We start from the raw sequence: 19626 nt of genomic DNA on the forward strand, positions 1-19626 counted from the left end.
CATAATTAATAGACGGCTGCATGTAATACATTTCTGCTAGCACGTGTGGATGATGGGAGGGTGACCTTGCAAGCAAGGTAACAAGCAAGGTAATTGTACGTCAGCAGCTGGAAGCGGATTGAGGTTCAGTCAAAATGTCGTCTGTCCCTGGTATCAAAGCCAGTGACATTGAGGTTGCAGCAGAGTCCTAGTACATTGATGTCTATCGGTGGCTACTGCAGCTACTATGCAAGCCCAGCCGCCTGCATTTCCTGTGAATATCGCAAAGGTTACTAGAAGAGCAAACGAATCACCGTGGGCTAGAACACACCTGGAGCAATAGCGACCCAATCTTTGCCGGACTGTCGCTGACGACAACACCGGCTTTCCGGAGAGCAGCAACTTTATCACTGGCAGCACCCTTTCCACCCGAAATGATGGCACCTGCGTGACCCATGCGACGCCCAGGGGGGGCAGTAATGCCCGCGATGAAACCGACAACGGGCTTGGGTTTTGATCGTGTCTTGTTATATTTCTCCAGATACTCTGCTGCCTCTTCCTCCATAGATCCACCAATTTCACCAATGACAACAATCCCTATTGAGATTGAGACTTCAATCAGGGTAGATGGAATGAATAGAGTGAGTTTACCTTCCGTCTTCGGGTCGTCGAGGAAGACTTTGAGAACATCAACATGTTGAGTGCCAGGAAATGGGTCACCGCCGATGCCAACGCAGAGAGACTGGCCAAGTCCCACAAGAGTAGTCTGGTTGACAGCTTCGTAGGTCAGTGTACCGGAGCGCGACACAATACCTAAATATACGCGGGACTAAAGCCGATACAAATTTCTGGGACGTGACCAGAAACTAACCGATGCTCCCGGTCTATGGATGTGTCCAGGTTGTATGCCCATCTTGCATCCTTCGGGATTAATGACACCTGGGCAGTTCGGACCCACGAGGCGTGATTTGGACTGACTCTTAAGCGCGTTGATGACCTGGATGTGGGTGTCAACGTTGTGAGTCCCAAGAGTAAAAAGGAAATGTTACGCACTCGGACTTCATCTTGCTGGGGGATACCCTCAGTGATACAAACTATGAGACCAATCTCGTTTTCAATGGCTTCAATGATAGCATCAGCGGCGTGAGGTGGCGGAACATATAAGACGGAGGCATCGGGCTTTGTTTCTCGTACTGCCTGCGTTCATACCCATTCACGTTCCATGAGAGCCAAGCAAGGATTAGGAAAACATTTCGAAAAATCGCTGACTGTCAGAGAAGTCGGCATATGCGCAGGACATAGGTGACCGGACCTCTTTGACACTCCCGAATACGGGCAGCCCAAGATGGGTCTGCCCAGCTTTCTTAGGAGAGACACCCCCAACCATTTTAGTCCTAAATTCCAAAGCCTGCTGGACGTGGAAAGTTGCCTGTGACATTGATGGGAGGAAACGGAGCAAAACAGTACAGGGTCAGTCCGTTCCATCCGCTAAACATCACCGATGCTTACAGTCTTTCCAGTAAAGCCTTGACATAACACTTTGGTGTCTTTGTGGACAAGGAGGTTCCGAATGGTATCCTCATAGTTGTTGCGTGACACGGAACTGGAGAAAGCTCGACGAGCCACTTGTACGTGGCAATTTTTGAAATCACATTGAGAGCCCGAAACGTGGTAAGAAGAGAAACCCCTGACGTACCAGGAACCTTGGACGCCGCAACGATGCTTTGACGCAGCATGTTAGGCAGAAAGAGCGTGAGAGTCCTCAATGCTGGATCACCTGACTGCTTGCCGCAATAATTTCACCCGCGAGTATCCTCGCGCTTCGCGGGACTCTGCACTGCTTACGTATTTCCTTTCGGTTACCCGGTATATTGCGAGACAGCGATGTAAACTTTTTTATTTGAACAAGAGATCAGTTTCAACCAGACTCGTACCCAGCCGTCTCCGCTACGTGGACGCGCAAAATCTCGACTAAGTTGTTGTATTAGAATTCAGTTGTAAAGTCACGTTCAAGAACAAAAAGTGTATTACAATACAGAAGTCACATGCGACGGACATAAACACAAGTCCGATCACCTACTCCGGAAACCAACTCGCGACACTTTGCTCCGACGACTGGTGCAAAATGGCAGTGGCAGTACCACTCGGCAATTGCCGAGTTCGACATGACAGAAAGAGATTGCGGACACGTGAAGTTCCCACGAAAACATAAGTCGCACAATGGATCTTTTGGTGTTAACCCATGCGGTCTTGTACCCAACCCAACCCATAGCACTTGGAGAGCACTTTGAGGGTTTTGAAATTAACACCTGGGCATGGGCGGAAAATCAACCCTTATATATTACTTTGATCCTAAAATACAGTTCATGCTCAGTAGTATAGGTGGCACAGCGTGAGTTGACAATATAACCTTTTTGGCTGTGTATGTTCGATTCTCACTTGGTACAACTTTTTTGTGTTCTCCTGTGGAATAGTTGTAAAATTTGTGCACACTAAAGAGCAAGGAATGAGAAAAAACAAAGTTTTACCAGCTGAGAATCAAACATATGCAGCCAAAAAAGGTTATATCGTCAACTCACGCTGTGCCACCTATACTACTGAGCATGAACTGTATTTTAGGATCAAAGTAATATATAAGGGTTGATTTTCCGCCCATGCCCAGGTGTTAATTTCAAAGCCCTCAAGGTGCTCTCCAAGCGCTATGGGTTGGGTTGGGTACAAGACCACATGGGTTAACACCAAAAGATCCATTGTGTGACTTATGTTTTCATGGGAACTTCACGTGTCCGCAATCTCTTTCTGTCGTGTCGAACTCGGCAATTGCCGAGTGGTGCTGCCACTGCCATTTTGCACCAGTTGTCAGAGTGAAGTGTTGCGAGTTGGTTTCCGGAGTAGGTGATCGGACTTGTGTTTATGTCCGTCGCATGTGACTTCTGTATTGTAATACACTTTTTGTTCTTGAATGTGACTTTACAACTGAATTCTAATACAACAACTTAGTTGAGATTTTGCGCGTCCACGTAGCGGAGACGGCTGGGTACGAGTCTGAGTTTCAACATACAAGAATATGAAGTCAAAAAAAAAAAGTTGCCCCAGTGTTCGAAAGGAGTGAACTTGTGTGTGGGTGAAGGCGCAACGGATAGCGTGGCGACGGCCCCGACAAGATGTCGAAGCCTCTTGATCCATTAAATTTAAAGTATTTGAAGTATGATCGGGATGAATTTTTTGAATGATGCAAGTCTCATTGGTGGCAAGACATTGCATGTCCTCTTTGGATTGACTGCATGTGGTGTGAAGATGCCGAGTGCCAAAAAAAATGAAGAATTGGCATAATTTTGGTGAGAGAGAGAAGAAAGGGGAAAGGAGGAACAGGGAGTGATAGCAGGGGAAGCGGAGTAAGGCAGTGCAGCATGGGATGCAGCGCAGAGTCAGGTGGGGTGTGCCCTGACAGTAAATGAGTGAACATAATAAAAGGTATACTGACCTCAGTCTCATGGTTGTGAACGCAATGAGAACTGAGGGCATCAGCGAAGTAAACATCGAGCTTTTAAGCATCAATTACTCAAATGTAACAGGAGTGAGAGTTATTACAAATAAAGGAAAGTGAAGCGACCAACAGGTCGGAAAAAGGAAGATAAATGCTAAATAAACATGGAATGATAAGACAGTAGAGACCGACTAGAAATAATTATAACATCAATCATCAGGCATCTCACCAAGATAATGTAGGTTGGGTATCCTTGCACTAAAGCGTCAAACCAACCGTTGCTGTCTTACAACAGTTACATGTGACTCAGGGTTCAGGGCTATTTGTAAGGCCGGTTGGGGTGCCAGCCTTGGTGACTCCTCAATCCTCAGGCTGTTGAGAACATAGACTGTATGGAGCTAGTATTCAACAGGGGGGAGGAGAAGAGCAAAGCTCCTTTTCCCGACCCCAGACACTATATATGTACATACAGGTGTTATACATTGTTTTGTGCGAAGTTTATTAATGAATAAAGAATCGCTTTGCACACATCATCCCATCCTGGTCCATCCCTTACACTATTGTGCTGACAAAATTGCCGCAAATGATAACGTTCAACCCTCCCCATGCCTTTTTGTGCTCATTTCATCTGGATAGTTGTGCCTTTGTATCAATTCCAGAATGCCCAAGATTCATGCAAATTACGTCTGCTACACCATCAAAAACTCATCAATAATCAAGTATTCCTTGCCCCACCAAAATTATGCCAATTCTTCAATTTTTTTGGCACTCGGCATCTTCACACCACATGCAGTCAATCCAAAGAGGACATGCAATGTCTTGCCACCAATGAGACTTGCATCATTCAAAAAATTCATCCCGATCATACTTCAAATACTTCACTCCTTTCGAACACTGGGGCAACTTTTTTTTTTTGACTTCATATTCTTGTATGTTGAAACTCAGACTCATACCCAGCCGTCTCCACTACGTGGACGCGCAAAATCTCAACTAAGTTGTTGTATTAGAATTCAGTTGTAAAGTCACATTCAAGAACAAAAAGTGTATTACAATACAGAAGTCACATGTGTTGTCGAAGCCTCTTGATTTGAAGCGAGCCGGTAGATACAAAACCCCCCCCCAAAAAAAGGAGGTGATGGGGCAGGTGGAGGGTAACGATGAAGACAGACAGAGAGTAGCAGCAAGAAGCGCCAACAAAAGAGAAGAAGTCAAGTTACAAGAAACAAGGCATGAGCCGAAAAATGAAAGACACCGTAAACATCCGGGATCCAACTTGCAAAGGGTAACCAAGGCTAACTGCCTTATCCAATGCAAGACCGAATATTCAACACCAACCAACCACCCTAACCAGAACTAATAAGAGAATTAGTCAGAACCAGGCTACAATTGTTATGAGGGTTCCCCTCAAACTGGATGGCCGAGCTTGCAGCGCCTTCGGCGCTGCGCTGCAAGCTTGGCCATCCAGTTTGGGAGGAACCCTCTAACAAACCATACTGCAATTTCAAATTAAACATGCCATCTTCATTTGTATGCAAAGTGTTTAGTTCAGGCAATGGTCTATTTGTTGCAGTAAATAAACCCCATACCCAATCCAAGAATCTGAGCCATATCCACAGATTGAAATGTGCATTCAGTGTCAGGGATCGCTTGTCAGTCCAAGTCAAGTATCACCCAAAGACCTAGTCATAGACAAAGCTGAGGTTCCAACCCTCAGCAACACATAGGGCTATATACATGAGAGATATGAATCAATTGGAAGAAAAAGGATCAACAGAACTAAATGATGAGGTAGGCAACAAAGTAATAAAAACAGGGAGATACTCAGATCCAGGGATGGAGTCAGATCAGGGAAAGGGGTGAGAGAGTTATGGGCTGATGCAGCTACATGCAGTGATACTGTACTGGCACAACCAACAACTGGTCACACGTCATGCTGGCTTTGCAGTTGCAATGTCCGGCATCATGCTGTTTGGTGGCTCCAAGTGGCTGTGTGATTTTTCGATTGGATTTGGTCACATGTAAAACTAAAAGTGATACATTTCCATCTCTTTTTCTAGATTTTTCACCCGTCTGACTCGTTTACCCCCAAAGAAATGGGTAAATTTAAATTTGCAGTTGAAACACGAGATTTATTCAGTTCAATTTTTATTTTCAAATTTACTCGGATATAAGACTATAGACCCGTTAGCACTCAGGTATTTCTGGCTCTTGTCATGCTGTTCCAGGTTCAACCGGTTGGCTGTCACGCATCACTTGGGCTTTCTGGTTGAATGTCTGATGTAAATTTCTGTCACGCTCCAAAACCATGTGGTTGTTGGTTGTGCCAGTACAGTATATGTAGTCATATGCTATGTCCCCAACATTCAGATTGGCCCACAAAGATATGCCAATATGGGTCTGATCTGCTAGGAGCCCTAGATGTCAGTAGAGAGAGGGTGCATGGACACTCCTCCACATCTATGTGGGTTAAAGTCTTGGCAGGTGACTGATAAAAATGGAAGCAGGATTGCATATATACATGCTACCCAGGGAAATCAATGTTATTAAGTTGCCATCATAGTGTACCTGATATTAATCAGAGACAGCTAGCCATGTGTTCTGCACTTGGCCCTGTCCTTACTCCACATTGGTCACTGCAGGGGCTGTCCTGCTCTGCTCCATATGGCATTATTAAAGAGGTACGTTCCCACCACACCACAGCCCCATACCCAACTTCCCAACCCCCTACCCGACCCAACCACCAACCCAAACCCCCAACCCCCAACCCAAACCCCCAACCCACAACCCAAACCCCCAACCCACAACCCAAACCCCCAACCCCCCAACCCAACCCATGGGCAATTACTTTCCAGGCATGCAATACATACACTCACTCACTCATACAGCACACAGCACACTCAGCACAGCACACAGCACACTCAGCACTCAACACTCAGCACTCAGCACTCAGCACTCAGCACTCAGCACTCAGCACTCAGACACACACCACACACCACACTGCACACACCACACTCAGCACTCAACACTCAGCACTCAGCACTCAGCACTCAGCACTCAGCACTCAGCACTCAGACACACACCACACACCACACTGCACACACCACACTCACACACTGCACTCACACACCACACTCACACACTGCACTCACACACCACACTCACACACCACACTCACACACCCCACAGCACTTGCACACCACACTCACACACCACACAGCACTCACACACAGCACTCAGCACACTCAGCACTTGCACACACACAGCCCTTACCCAAACAAATGCATGCCTTGCAAGCTCAGCCAACAAACCACTGTCTCAACCCATGGCAATTACTCTCTGGGCATACTGTGCTGCTGGATGTGACTGCATGTATAATGTATAGATGTCAGAGGAAGAGGACCCAATCAATCAATCATCATCTAAAAATACATATTCAGATACATCAACATCATCATATGGATTTTCATGAAAATCAAGCTGTTCACGTCTAACATTATCTCGGAGCAACATTCCCCGAATCCCACCTTCTGGATTATTGACTTTTTGGAGACGGGTCAGGTCAAATGATGTTCTGAATGCAATTCCCTTGATGGACTTGACCCGTGAGATTGCAACATATGATAATCCAACTGCAAAGTCACTTGGTCCCAAATCAATCACTGCCCTTTCAAGTGTTAGACCTTGACTCTTGTGGATGGATATACCCCATGCAAGGGTGAGTGGAAATTGAGTACGGGAAAGTGAGTGTCCATCTCGAGTGTCCCAACGTGTAGTGAAGGGGGTAATGGGCACAACAGGGCAATCTGGATTGGCTTGAGATTGCCACCTTGGATCCACAGGGCCAGTGTATGTTGGGAAGCATACAAAAACAACCAGAGGAATGTCTTTTGTGGGATCAGCATGAGGTGCATATCCAATACAGTCCACTGTTCCACGAGCACCATTTACAAGACCTGCCATTACATCAGTGCCTTGTGGGGAAAACCATATATTTATATGTCTCACCTTTATCTGTCCAAATATTCCGGGTGAGCATGACAGAAGCACCTTCAGCTAGCAAAATCTCATTGTCCAAACCTTCTGCCTCTTCTTTGGATGCAGTTGCTGCCCCTGTCCCATGGTTTATTGCCTTGATACGAACAACAGGCTTATTTAATGATGCTAATCGATGAAAGTTCAATGTATCAACAAGCTCATTCTGTGGGAGGAGATGAATTTCTGTTGAGAAACTCTCTCTTTCATGTTGGGGAAGACTATTCCACATGCGTGGAACCAGAAGTTGGTTGAAATCATCCAAAGTGACCTCATTGGTCCGAAGACGTTGAAGGAAATCACGGAAATGCCTCTGTTCTCTATCCACACCTTCTTGGCGGAAGATTTGCTTCAGGGTGATCGACTCAGGAATGGAATGATAGAGATGATTTCCAACACGGCTGAGGTCATGCTTCAGATTAGCTGTGGTAAACAAAGGGGCTTCACCAACTGGTGGGAGTTGACAGAAGTCTCCAAAGAGGATTAGGGACATGCCAGCCAGTTGGTCATCTGCTGCTTCAGGGAAGATATCTTTGAGGCGACTGATGACCTTTCCAGCCGTTCTACACCCAACCATTGACTTCTCATCAAGGATAATCAACTTAATGTCCTTCCACCTGGCTTGAAGACGTGCTTTCCCAGAATTCGTTAACCCTGCCCACTTCTTGGCACCAATTCCCAGAGCATAATGGATTGTCCAGCCCCTAATTCCAAATGCTGCCACACCTGTGGGTGCAAGACGCACAACAGGGGATCCAAGGATGCCATATCCAGTGGCAAGGTCATTAAGGGATGTGCATATGGCCCCTATGAGGAAGGATTTTCCAGTCCCAGCACTTCCATCAATGTTGATGCGGAGAGGGTTTGGCTTAGGGTTGGTATGGTCTTGCAGGTGCCTGAATAGTGCTTTGAAGTATGCCATAACCCGAATGAAGACAATTCTCTGGTTGCCTTTCAGCCTCTGGTATTCAACTGGAGTGAATTCCAGATCTGAACTGCCTCCTTCAGTGACTTTTGCCTCCTTCAAGAACTTTTCAGCATCCCGGAGAATATCAATGGGTGGTGAAGACTGGCTCCAGTTGTGCTGACAGTCCACAGGCCTCCCTCCCAATGCTGTGATTTCAACATCTGGTTGTTGATTGGGCCCAAGTAATGCTTCAAGCTGCCAATCAGCTCTTGGGTTTAAACCCTCCTCCTGTGTGAGGTCCTCCAGGTCATCCTCATCATCTTCACCATCCTGATCGCCAGTTCTGCTCTGCTCCAAAGAAGGTAGTCCATCATCTAGAAGTTCATGGTTTTCAGACCACTCGGTCCACTTCTGCACCCAACAATCCTCATCCTCCAGCCAAGCATCACCTAGTTTCCATGGGAAATGAAGCAGCAACTTTGCATAACAGAAGAGGGGATAGGTATCTTGATTTTCAGGGTCTGGGTGCATGGTTGGGTACATGATGATGACCCGTTCTTTTGCAGCATTTGCACGCTCTGGATTTGCACCACGCTCTTTGTAGCTGTGATGATCATATCTGCGCAGAAATGTTATATAGGGAAGATCCTTGAGACCCTCAGGACGTGAGCTGTACTTCTCCCTGAGTGTCTTGAACTCTCTTGTTGCATTTTCAAAGTCAAGGGGGAGTGAGGGTCTTGGGGAAAGTGGGACAGATATGTAGGAGCGTGTAGAATGGTGCAATCTCAGGCCATGAAGAAGGTGGCAGACCTCTTGGGCAGAGAAGTCTCGCTCTGTAATGAGGGTCTGAAGTAGCTTCAGATATACCCCTTGCACCCTGTCTGAAGCATCAGACTTGTCAAGGATGGTTTGCAGGACTTCATCATATGCTCGGGATTTTGTTTCAGCCTTTGTGACATATTTTGCAGCATATGCCAGAACAGCACCAAAACTTGTCACAGGACGGAAGTCAATGTTCCCACGCCATCCTAGGATGACAGTGTCATTGTAGGAGTTCAAGATTGGATCATTTCTCCTTGTACAAAGATCAATGATCCCTTTCTCATCAATGACGACCCTAGTGAGTTCCTCAAGGTCCTTTGGGAATCCAAATCGACACTGGACTTCCTTTGTGTGCTTGTTTCGTCGTGAACAATATGAAGAAGGGCACTTCAAATGGCGTTGGACCCGGTTAAGGAGTTCTGCAAGTTCCTTGTGTGTGTCTTCAAGTGAAGTGTAGGATAGGGATGATGCATGTTGATGGGAAAAAGCATGTATGTCAGGATTCCAGGTTGACACAATCGGATTCCAGAAAGAAATGAAGTTCTGAATTGTCTCCTGATTATTGAGATCCAAATCCTCAACAGGTGGTGCATTCTTCAACCATATAAAGCCATGCACATGGCTACTCCCCCTAAACTGCCACTCATAACTAAGGATTCGATAGGGATTAGACAATGAAACCAAGTAAACTACCCATTGACTTACCGCCACCACATGTCAGCAATTTGGAACTTTTTTTTGAGGACCAAATCAACAAACAACTCCCATCTCTTCACAAAGTAGTATGCTGCAATGGCAGGATTGTCATTCAAGTCCTCTCGCCTCTTCCTATATGCTGCCTGCTCCCCAACATTCTGTGATTCTGCCCACTGTGGCATGTGCTGGTGGAGGTCTGGCCATTGGAGGTCTGCAGCTGATGCAGTGATGAACGCATGAGGTGAACGGAGCTGATACATCATGGCGGTAAGTTCTCGCTGACGTGCCATCCAAAATGGTTTGGTTCCAGCAAGTTTCACCCCTGATCTGGAGACCCGCTTTGCAAGCTCCCTCAGTTGATCAGCCCCAGCATCTTCCACCATTTCCCTTATCTGCTCTACTGTCCACTGTCGTTCATCTGGATGAGTGGTGAGATACCATGAGGAGTCCTTTTTGGCCTGAGTGCGCATGATGGTGTTTAATGCCCAATAACGAAAGCGAGGGTGCTTTGCAAAGCGACCATCTTCATACCGCATTAGGTGTGATGCCCATTCAGAGAATGAGACTGGTTTTTGACGGGGAGTGTGAAAGTCTGCCTGGCCAGAAGGGAAGAGGCTGGGGAAAGCTCTTGAAGCAATAGGATTGTTATGCCATTCACTGACTGGCTGAGACTCAATGTGTGGCATGAGAATGGGCTCTTGTCCCACTTGTGCTGCCAAGCGCAGGTTTTGGAACTCAGAGACTCGCTCCTCATTCACATTTGGAATAAACCCTGATGTGAACAGTGCCCTCCCCCCCAGTGCACCATCAGTCTCATCCCCATTTGATGGCCCTATAATGTCATCACCCCCTCCTTCATCACCCACTTCACTAATCCTAATGGACTGTAGGCGTCCATGAACACTGCCATTCTCTGGGAGTTGAGAAAGATTCTCCTGACTAATTGTGACCTGTTGATATGCTGGGTGGTGCTCAACAAGCCATTCTAGCCACTGCTGAACAACATGACGCTGGACATAGTAAAGATGCTGAACATCATGGCCAAGGACATGGTCCGGGCCTTCCCGTTGAATCTGGAGGACTTCACACTCCTCAGGCAGGATAGGAAGCAACTGACGGACTTCAGATGTATCACGGACAAAGTTGCAAATATGTCCAGAATATTTCATCTGTCCGCCATACACCGTGTGGGCTTGCATGACAACATGGATAGGGGCAATCAGCATCTCCTCAATCTGTGTAAGCTCCAAGGAAGGATCATCCACAACAAACTGTGGTTTGCGGCCAGGATCCATGGCATTTTCTGTGGTGTACTTGTTGTCCTTTCTACACCTCACGCAATGTCCATTCCTGACTTTCAGGTCAAACCATGTCTCATGGCAGCCATTGCAGTGCTCCATCTGAATCTTCATCAGCTCTTCCCGGAATTTTGTTAACAGGGCCTGATCCTCTGAAGTTACAGCATATTCAAACCCCCTCCTCAAATCTTCTTCATTGAACCCCTGGTCCCACTGTGATTCTGATAGGTCTGGTGGTGAGGATGGAGGCAGGGGTGAATGTGGTCTAGAGGGGGGTGTTTCTAGTGATGGGGATTGAGGTGGGGGAGAAGGTGGTCTAGAGGGTTGATTGGAGTTTGGTTCTGGTGCTGTGAGTGGGGATGAGGGGGGAGGTGATGAATGGTCTACCATTTGCTCCTGGATAGCCCTACGACGAGCTTCCTTGTACCTCTGGTCATAAGCAACACATCTTTGACACCTGTTCCCACCCCCATCAAATGCCGATATAGGTGCATTATGTCCACGATTACATTGTCGCATTGGCTCTGGGGAGTCTGGAACATGAAAGGGATCTTCAAATGATCCATGTTGGTAGCTTTGCTGGTGGGTTGGGGGTAGAGAGGGTAGTCCAGGAAGAGAAAGGGGATCAAGGGGCCCAGTGGGAGCCTCATACATCCCATCATCAACTGCTCCTGGAGTGGGAGACCCAACACGAGTCCTCTGGTTGTGTCTGCGCACCCGTTCAGGAGTATGTGTGTGGTGTTCAGAGTGGAGCCTAGGACCAGTAGAGTTTGGTGGAGTAGTTTCTATATGAAAAATGAATCTTTGAATCTGGCTGATAACAGAAACAACATACGTGGTGTATTCTGGGGTATTTCTGGAGGTTTGGAACTAATTTGAGACTGAACATTCAGCTCCTGAAGGTCTAGAGCAAGCTGTGTTCCAATAGATGGGTTTCGGTTATGCCAAGATCTTTGTTGAGAAGACCCAGAAGGGTTGGATGATTGTTCGAGAGGCTCAGTGGGGTTTGACATGGTAATGGTTGATTGGGAACCATCAGAAGGGGCTGATGACCCAGAGTGCAGCAAACTTTGACTAGCTGCACAATCCAGCCTTCTCCTCTCATTTTTCCTCTTCAACTTCTCTGCACGGAGTATCTCATCTGTGGTTGGCATCTAGAATATATTTAAATTAATCCCATTAAAGTGTGAATCATAACTATTCCTGCACTTACTATCTCAGTGTGTACACAGTATTTAAACAGATAAGGTCTCTGTAAAGAAAAGGTCCCCTCTTACAGGTAAATTGAACAAATTTCTTATCATGAAGCAGGGAACAGGCCCACTGCACAAGTTGACAGTATGGAGCAAGGCTGACGTATTTTCCAAAAGGAAAAAAGGGGCCAGGAATCCCTGCAACTTGCAGGCTCTGAGCGGTGCTGGTCTTAAACTGCCGAACTGATCCCAGGCTGTGTGGGCTACCACAGGGGCTGGGGGGCAGGGGTCGCACTTCAGAGACCTTTGAACCTTATAGATCTACTCCAGACAGTACTCTTTATGCAATATCCTAAGCCCAGGGCACACAAGACTCCACAGAAATAGGACCTAGTGCACACAGAGAGTTGTGGCAAGAAGTTGCAGAGAGTTGCACACATTGCGCATGTTTAGCGCATGTTTGCAGCACAGCCTCATTTGCACGCGTGCAACCACCTCTTTATGCACTGACAAAGATAAAAGCTCATATTTTACTTAAATCATACACAAATGACCCTTAATAATAGTTACTATTTTTCTCCAAATTTACTGACTATCCCAACCTGCAAAACAAGTGTTGTGAGTACAAATGCTCAGTGCGCGAGTGTGAGCCATTTGGATCCGGTGTCCCACGGGGGGACCATTTCTCACAGGGGGACCATTCCCACACAGTACAGCCATGCACCTTCACGTGCTTCGTTCCCACGGAAAAAAATCTGACCCCCCTCTGGAAACAAAAGCCTCGCAAGCTCGGCCAAAAATATGTCAGAGTCATAGAAAAAGGAAATAAACTCCAGTGTGTGCGGACGCAAGAGGAGGTAAAAGACTGTAGAACAACAGCGTGCAGCAGACGCGAGAGGTGGTGGCTGAGAAGCCAAAGCGTACTGCGGATGCAGAAGAGAAGGCACGGAGGCCGAAGCGTACAGCAGACGCATGTAAAGAGAAAGAAAATCCACCGACGTACCAATCAAGCAGCAGAGTATCAGAAACATGGACACAATTGCATACCAGACAACTGAGAAAAACTGAACATCGTGGATGAACAGTCTAAAGGCATAAAGCAATGAATATTGCGTACAGACGAGGACTTGACCTAGCAAGGGGGCACAGCGGATACCCAGAAGAAAACTGAGGCGCTGAGGCCGGCACACACAAGTCATATTTAATCTCGTGCCTCCATTAAATTTAAAGTATTTGAAGTATGTATGATCGGGATGAATTTTTTGAATGATGCAAGTCTCATTGGTGGCAAGACATTGCATGTCCTCTTTGGATTGACTGCATGTGGTGTGAAGATGCCAAGTGCCAAAAAAATTGAAGAATTGGCATAATTTTGGTGGGGCAAGGAATACTTGATTATTGATGAGTTTTTGATGGTGTAGCAGACGTAATTTGCATGAATCTTGGGCATTCTGGAATTGATACAAAGGCACAACTATCCAGATGAAATGAGCACAAAAAGGCATGGGGAGGGTTGAACGTTATCATTTGCGGCAATTTTGTCAGCACAATAGTGTAAGGGATGGACCAGGATGGGATGATGTGTGCAAAGCGATTCTTTATTCATTAATAAACTTCGCACAAAACAATGTATAACACCTGTATGTACATATATAGTGTCTGGGGTCGGGAAAAGGAGCTTTGCTCTTCTCCTCCCCCCTGTTGAATACTAGCTCCATACAGTCTATGTTCTCAACAGCCTGAGGATTGAGGAGTCACCAAGGCTGGCACCCCAACCGGCCTTACAAATAGCCCTGAACCCTGAGTCACATGTAACTGTTGTAAGACAGCAACGGTTGGTTTGACGCTTTAGTGCAAGGATACCCAACCTACATTATCTTGGTGAGATGCCTGATGATTGATGTTATAATTATTTCTAGTCGGTCTCTACTGTCTTATCATTCCATGTTTATTTAGCATTTATCTTCCTTTTTCCGACCTGTTGGTCGCTTCACTTTCCTTTATTTGTAATAACTCTCACTCCTGTTACATTTGAGTAATTGATGCTTAAAAGCTCGATGTTTACTTCGCTGATGCCCTCAGTTCTCATTGCGTTCACAACCATGAGACTGAGGTCAGTATACCTTTTATTATGTTCACTCATTTACTGTCAGGGCACACCCCACCTGACTCTGCGCTGCATCCCATGCTGCACTGCCTTACTCCGCTTCCCCTGCTATCACTCCCTGTTCCTCCTTTCCCCTTTCTTCTCTCTCTCTCTATTTCTGTTCCATGGTCAACTTTCCCTTTTCTCTATGTACCACTACTGTTAGAGACCGGAGCGAGATGAAGGAGTTGTCAGCGACTCAGACCAGGCGTGCTGTGCCAAGTTACACGTCTGTGCCCTAATTTACTTACTGGCAACGAGAACTAAAGGGGGATCAACTCTAGTTGATTTTATCACTGGAGTGTAACCTATCTACAAGTTTAAGTATATATAGTTACATAGAGGCAGGCCCATGAATGGTGGGACCAAGTGGAGTGGAGCTAATGGAGTTAAACATTAGCCGACTGAATATTACCGACAAGTCGGGTTATGGAGTTAGTGGAATGGCAGGCGATAACCCAGAAACGGAAAGGAGGGATAGGCCTGAAGGTGGACTTGCAGGGCAAGCAAGTGAATTGCCCAGCAGGGGCGGGAGTGCACTAGCGGATGTCAGAGCTGTCCGGAAGCCTTCAGGGCTCCATACTTAGGGAGGCATAGGTAATATATTGAAAAGAGGGGGTGGTGACCATTGAGGGAGGCGGAGGTGATTGTGGAATATGGGGGCTCTGAGGTTAGTGAAGAAGGAGTGGGGGTAATCCAGAAGGACTGGAGGTAGTGGAAGATGATGGCTGTGGATGGATATGACAGTATCCCCTTCTTAGGCCTGAACCCTTGAAGGCCCAGAATTAGTAAGGTGAGGGGAGCTGTACTTACAGAAAAAAAAAACGAAAATGGAAATGAGGAGTGGAGAGAAAGGAGAGATGGGAGAGGGGTCGAGGTTCCTAAGGAGCTTCAGGACCAGGCTTGTCTGGGTACTGAGAGTGGAAAGCTTTGATGAGGTCAGAGGTGTGATCGAGTTCGCCAGCAAGGAGCCATTGTGTCTCCTCGTCGATCCCTTCATAGCCTAGCCACTTGACCAGGTAGAGCAACTTGTTGCATCTACGTCGGTCAATCTTGGAGTTGAGTATCTCTTCGATCTCGAACTCCATTTCGCCTTTGATTTCTATTGGAGGTGGAGGTGGCTGGTGGTGGTTCGGAATGATGTTTGGGACAGAGGGTTCGATCTGCGAGACATGGAACACTGGGTGAATGGCTTGCATGTTTTCCAGCAGGTGGAGGGTGAGGGAGTGGGTTCCAATGTGGGCAATGATCTCGAATGGGCCGAGGTTTTTCTTGGAAGGTTGGGTGGAACGGAAATACTTGGCCTTTACATAGACCGAAGTTCCTACCTTGAAAGCTGGGGCAGGACTCCGACAGGAGTCTGCCGGGCCCTGGTAACAGATCTGAGCATGATGCATTTCCTCACGAAGGAAGTGGTGGAGGGAGTCGAGATCTACTGAGTACTCTTGGGCACGTACTGATGTTAGGTCTCGCTCCGGGTGAATGGTAATGTTCAGATGGTAGCCTTTGTTGGCGAAGAATGGAGAGACGCCTGTGGTGGCATTTGGAGCATTGTTGTATGCGAACCTTGCGAGAGGTAGGAGTTCGGACCAATTGTCCTGCTGGTAGTTACTATAGATATGCAGGTACTGCTCGAGCATCTGGTTCATCTGTTTGGTCTGTCCGTCTCCTTCTGGATGATAACTGGAGGTGAAGTGGAGGTGGATGTTGAGGGCCTTACCAAGTGAATGGAAAAAGTGAGAAACAAACTCCGGACCCCTGTCGGAGGTGACGTGGGAAGGAACTCCATGCTTAGAGAACACATGGAGGAGGAATAGCTTGGCCAGTTCTGGAGAGGTGATGGTATCGTGGGTAGGAATGAAAATGCACTGTTTGGACAGGCGGTCCATGATGACCAAGATGGAAGTGAATCTGGAAGAGGAGGGTAGCTGTTTGATGAAGTCCATTGAGATGGAGTTCCAAGGACGTTCGGGGATGGGGAGTTGTTTGAGTAAGCTGTAAGGCTTGTGATGGGGAACTTTGGCATGGGCACAAGAAGTACAGGAGGACACATAGCTCTTGATGAAGTTATGGATGCCCGGCCAGGTATAATCATGACGGACTAGATCCAGAGTCCAGTTTTGGCCAAAGTGTCCGGAGAGCTGGTGGTCGTGTTTGTCTCGCAAAACACAGAGACGAAGATTATTGGAATCTGGAATGTAAATGCAGTTGTCCAGCCTTAACAGGCCTTTGGCATCAACAGACCAGCAGGAATTAGGGAGGTTGGGGGAAGCAAGATGAGAAGAGATTGTGGTATTGGAGGAGAGGGAGGCTAGAATGTCTCGATGGAGAGCCTCTGTGTCGACGAGTACGGCTGCCCGGATTACTGTGGCAGCTAGGAACGTGGCTCATAAGGACGCAGTGAGCTGCTCCGAAAGTGAAGACCACTCAGAAGTTCTGCGGATTGATGCGAGCATAGTCCATATCCCCTTCTTTGGGATAGACGTCCCAGCATCTAGTCAACGCATCTGGTTTCACTCCGAGTCTTCCAGGACAAAATTGGACAGTCATGTGGAACTGGGAGAGGAACTCTGACCAGCAGGCTTGCCGCTGGGCCAAGAGTTTGGTGGTAGAGAAATACTCGAGGTTCTTGTGGTCGGTGATGATGTTGATTGGGGTTCCTGAACCTTCAAGGTAGTGACGCTGTCACGGGGATTTGCCGGTGTACCATAAATGAGCCAAATCCCGCGATTCTACTACCCTCAGCAAGCACCTCACATGTAGCCTATATCCCCTCACACTCCTTACACACTTTCCTATTTTTCCTTATTTTTCTGATTCCATTTCCGGTGTCTAGAGCCCGATGTTTCCACTTCCTTATCGTCATGTGATGCTCTTTCCTTATTTGTTTTATCGGACTCTTCCGTGACACTGTACAGTTTGGTAGAGAGTATCAGCACCAGACTCTACTGGACCAATATACCCCACTTCAGACCTGACTTGTAGTGAGATCTTTATCCCCCCCCTCTTTCCTGTCGCGAGTCTAGGCGATAGACCCGTTACAATGCCACGATCGGAACACATTGTGAATGGCGAGCAGTTCCTTATCATGGGTGTTGTAATTGAGCTCCGGTGCCGAGAGTGTTCTGGAGCGGAAAGCGATGGGGTGAATCTCTCCGTCATTGCAACGGATGGACAGGATTCCGGAGATTGCATAATCGGAGGTGTCGGTTTCTACAATGAGAGGGGCATTGAAAGCAGGGAGAATGGCTGAAGAGGCTGCAGGGGCACAAGACCTCTGAACCTGAGCAGACCACCCTCACACACACACACAGGTAATGAAAGGGGAGGAGCGAAACCGCAGCGTTGACAGACTCACTGGTGGACCTTCCTACTACTAGGTCCGGAAACTCAAACTTCCGTGAAAAACCAACTAAACCAACTGGTGGACCTTCCCTAGGGCCAAGCAAGGCGTCCTGCCTTCTCAACGAAACCTAACTGAACTGATTCACACGCTCCCAGATGCGGTACTGTTGGACTGGCACTAAAGCGGGGAAGGAGGAGAAGATCTCTTATCATACTAAATACATGTTTGTATATAACCAAAGCTAATGTCCGAGCAATCCGACGGTGTTAGGGACGGACAGAAATGGACAGAACAACATAGAACAAAGAAAACAACAGAAAACATGATAAATATATGGGTGCGGCCACACAATCGATAGAATTCGACGATCTCCACAACGGCTGCACCAAATCACCCGGTGCTGGACTTGTTCGACTCGTCTTGACGGTAGCTTTCTAACGATATAAAATGCGTCTGGATCGGAGAAGACCTGGGGGAGATATGGTGAAAATATTATAGAAGCGGCCCGATATGGAAACTAAGTGGCCATAACCTGGTCCGGAAAAATATCAAAAAATACAGAGATGATGGGGGAAGTGCAATGGGCTGGGGGATTGTGTGTCGGGTCCCAGGTAGCATCTGTAGACCGTTATATGGTGGTGTTTGGGTACTACCGGCTCATCCCTCCCACATACAGGCCTAGCTCTTAATTGTGGTCCCTCACAATTTACCCAAAAACATCCAATGCACATCTCCATCGCTCCAAGAAAGTCGCAGTCCAACATAAAAACAAAGAATTATCCACTTGAAACCATCCAGAAAATTTCCGCACTCCATACTCTCGGTCCCTCAAATCAAATTTGGCTCCTTCATCTCCACTGACTCCATGCCATCATGCACAACAGCAGCAATGACAACCACGGTGAAACCCTCGTCAAAACCACTCCCCAGTTGCTTGGCTGAGGCTTGACCACCACTCTCGGCTCTAATTCCCAACTCCACTCAACTCCCAGACCAAAACCACACCAATAATCCGTCCTGTGCACATCATCTCCGATGTGGAACGCTGTCTTGTCCACACATTCTGTCTCTCTGGGATCACTAAGCCATGCATCAGGGCTGCGCCACTCGTTTGGCAGATCTTTCGTTGTCAGGGGACGACTCCCGGGTCCCCATGACCCTCCCCTATGGTCCACAGCCTCTGGTCTGGCCAGCCCTATCCAGGGCACAATCCTACTGTGGGTAAGAAGATGGTATCAAAGAAGGGCAAGTATATACACTTGCCTACTGTGGGTAAGAAGATGAGAAGGAAGCTAACTTCTCATCTTCCCACAGTGGCCACAATATCAGCAAAACTTCCGGGGATACCCGGAAGTCACATGAAGGGATAGGGACCGGGCCTGGAGCATGCGGCGCGCGGAGCGTGTGTGCATGCAGGAAGCGCAGCGGGTGGATGCGGGTCCGGATGCGGGTCCGGGTCCGGGCTAGTCAGGGTGTGTGCCCTGACATTCGTCCACTGTACTTGACCCACTCCGTGACTAGTACTCGCTTGCCCTGCACCGACCTTCTCATCTGAAGTAAGATCTGGGCCAGGAGGCCTGAACTCTTTGAACTCAAACTCATTTCCGTCACTATTCTCGGACTCCATGTAAAGACTGCTCCACGCACTAGGAGGGTCTTTAGACTGGGCCACTGCCTGTTCTTCACTACCATTCACCCATGTCTCACTAATTCTGCCACA

General features: G+C 47.4%; 1 protein-coding gene across 1 annotated transcript; it reads right to left on the reverse strand.

The window, feature by feature from the left end:
- Nucleotides 1-224: 224 nt before the first annotated feature.
- On the reverse strand, nucleotides 225-1715 carry EI90DRAFT_3017523 (putative succinyl-CoA synthetase alpha chain, gdp-forming; the record flags this gene model as incomplete). Its single annotated transcript, XM_039057112.1, has 8 exons — nucleotides 225-251; nucleotides 311-576; nucleotides 631-808; nucleotides 851-976; nucleotides 1033-1176; nucleotides 1292-1408; nucleotides 1489-1604; nucleotides 1676-1715. 8 exons carry the CDS (start codon nucleotides 1713-1715, stop codon nucleotides 225-227), a joined length of 1014 nt encoding a protein of 337 aa, XP_038914383.1.
- Between the last annotated feature and the right edge of the window lie 17911 nt (nucleotides 1716-19626).

Source organism: Cantharellus anzutake, assembly GCF_015039405.1.
Source record: "Cantharellus anzutake strain C23 chromosome Unknown EI90scaffold_34, whole genome shotgun sequence".
Lineage (NCBI taxonomy): Eukaryota > Fungi > Basidiomycota > Agaricomycetes > Cantharellales > Hydnaceae > Cantharellus > Cantharellus anzutake.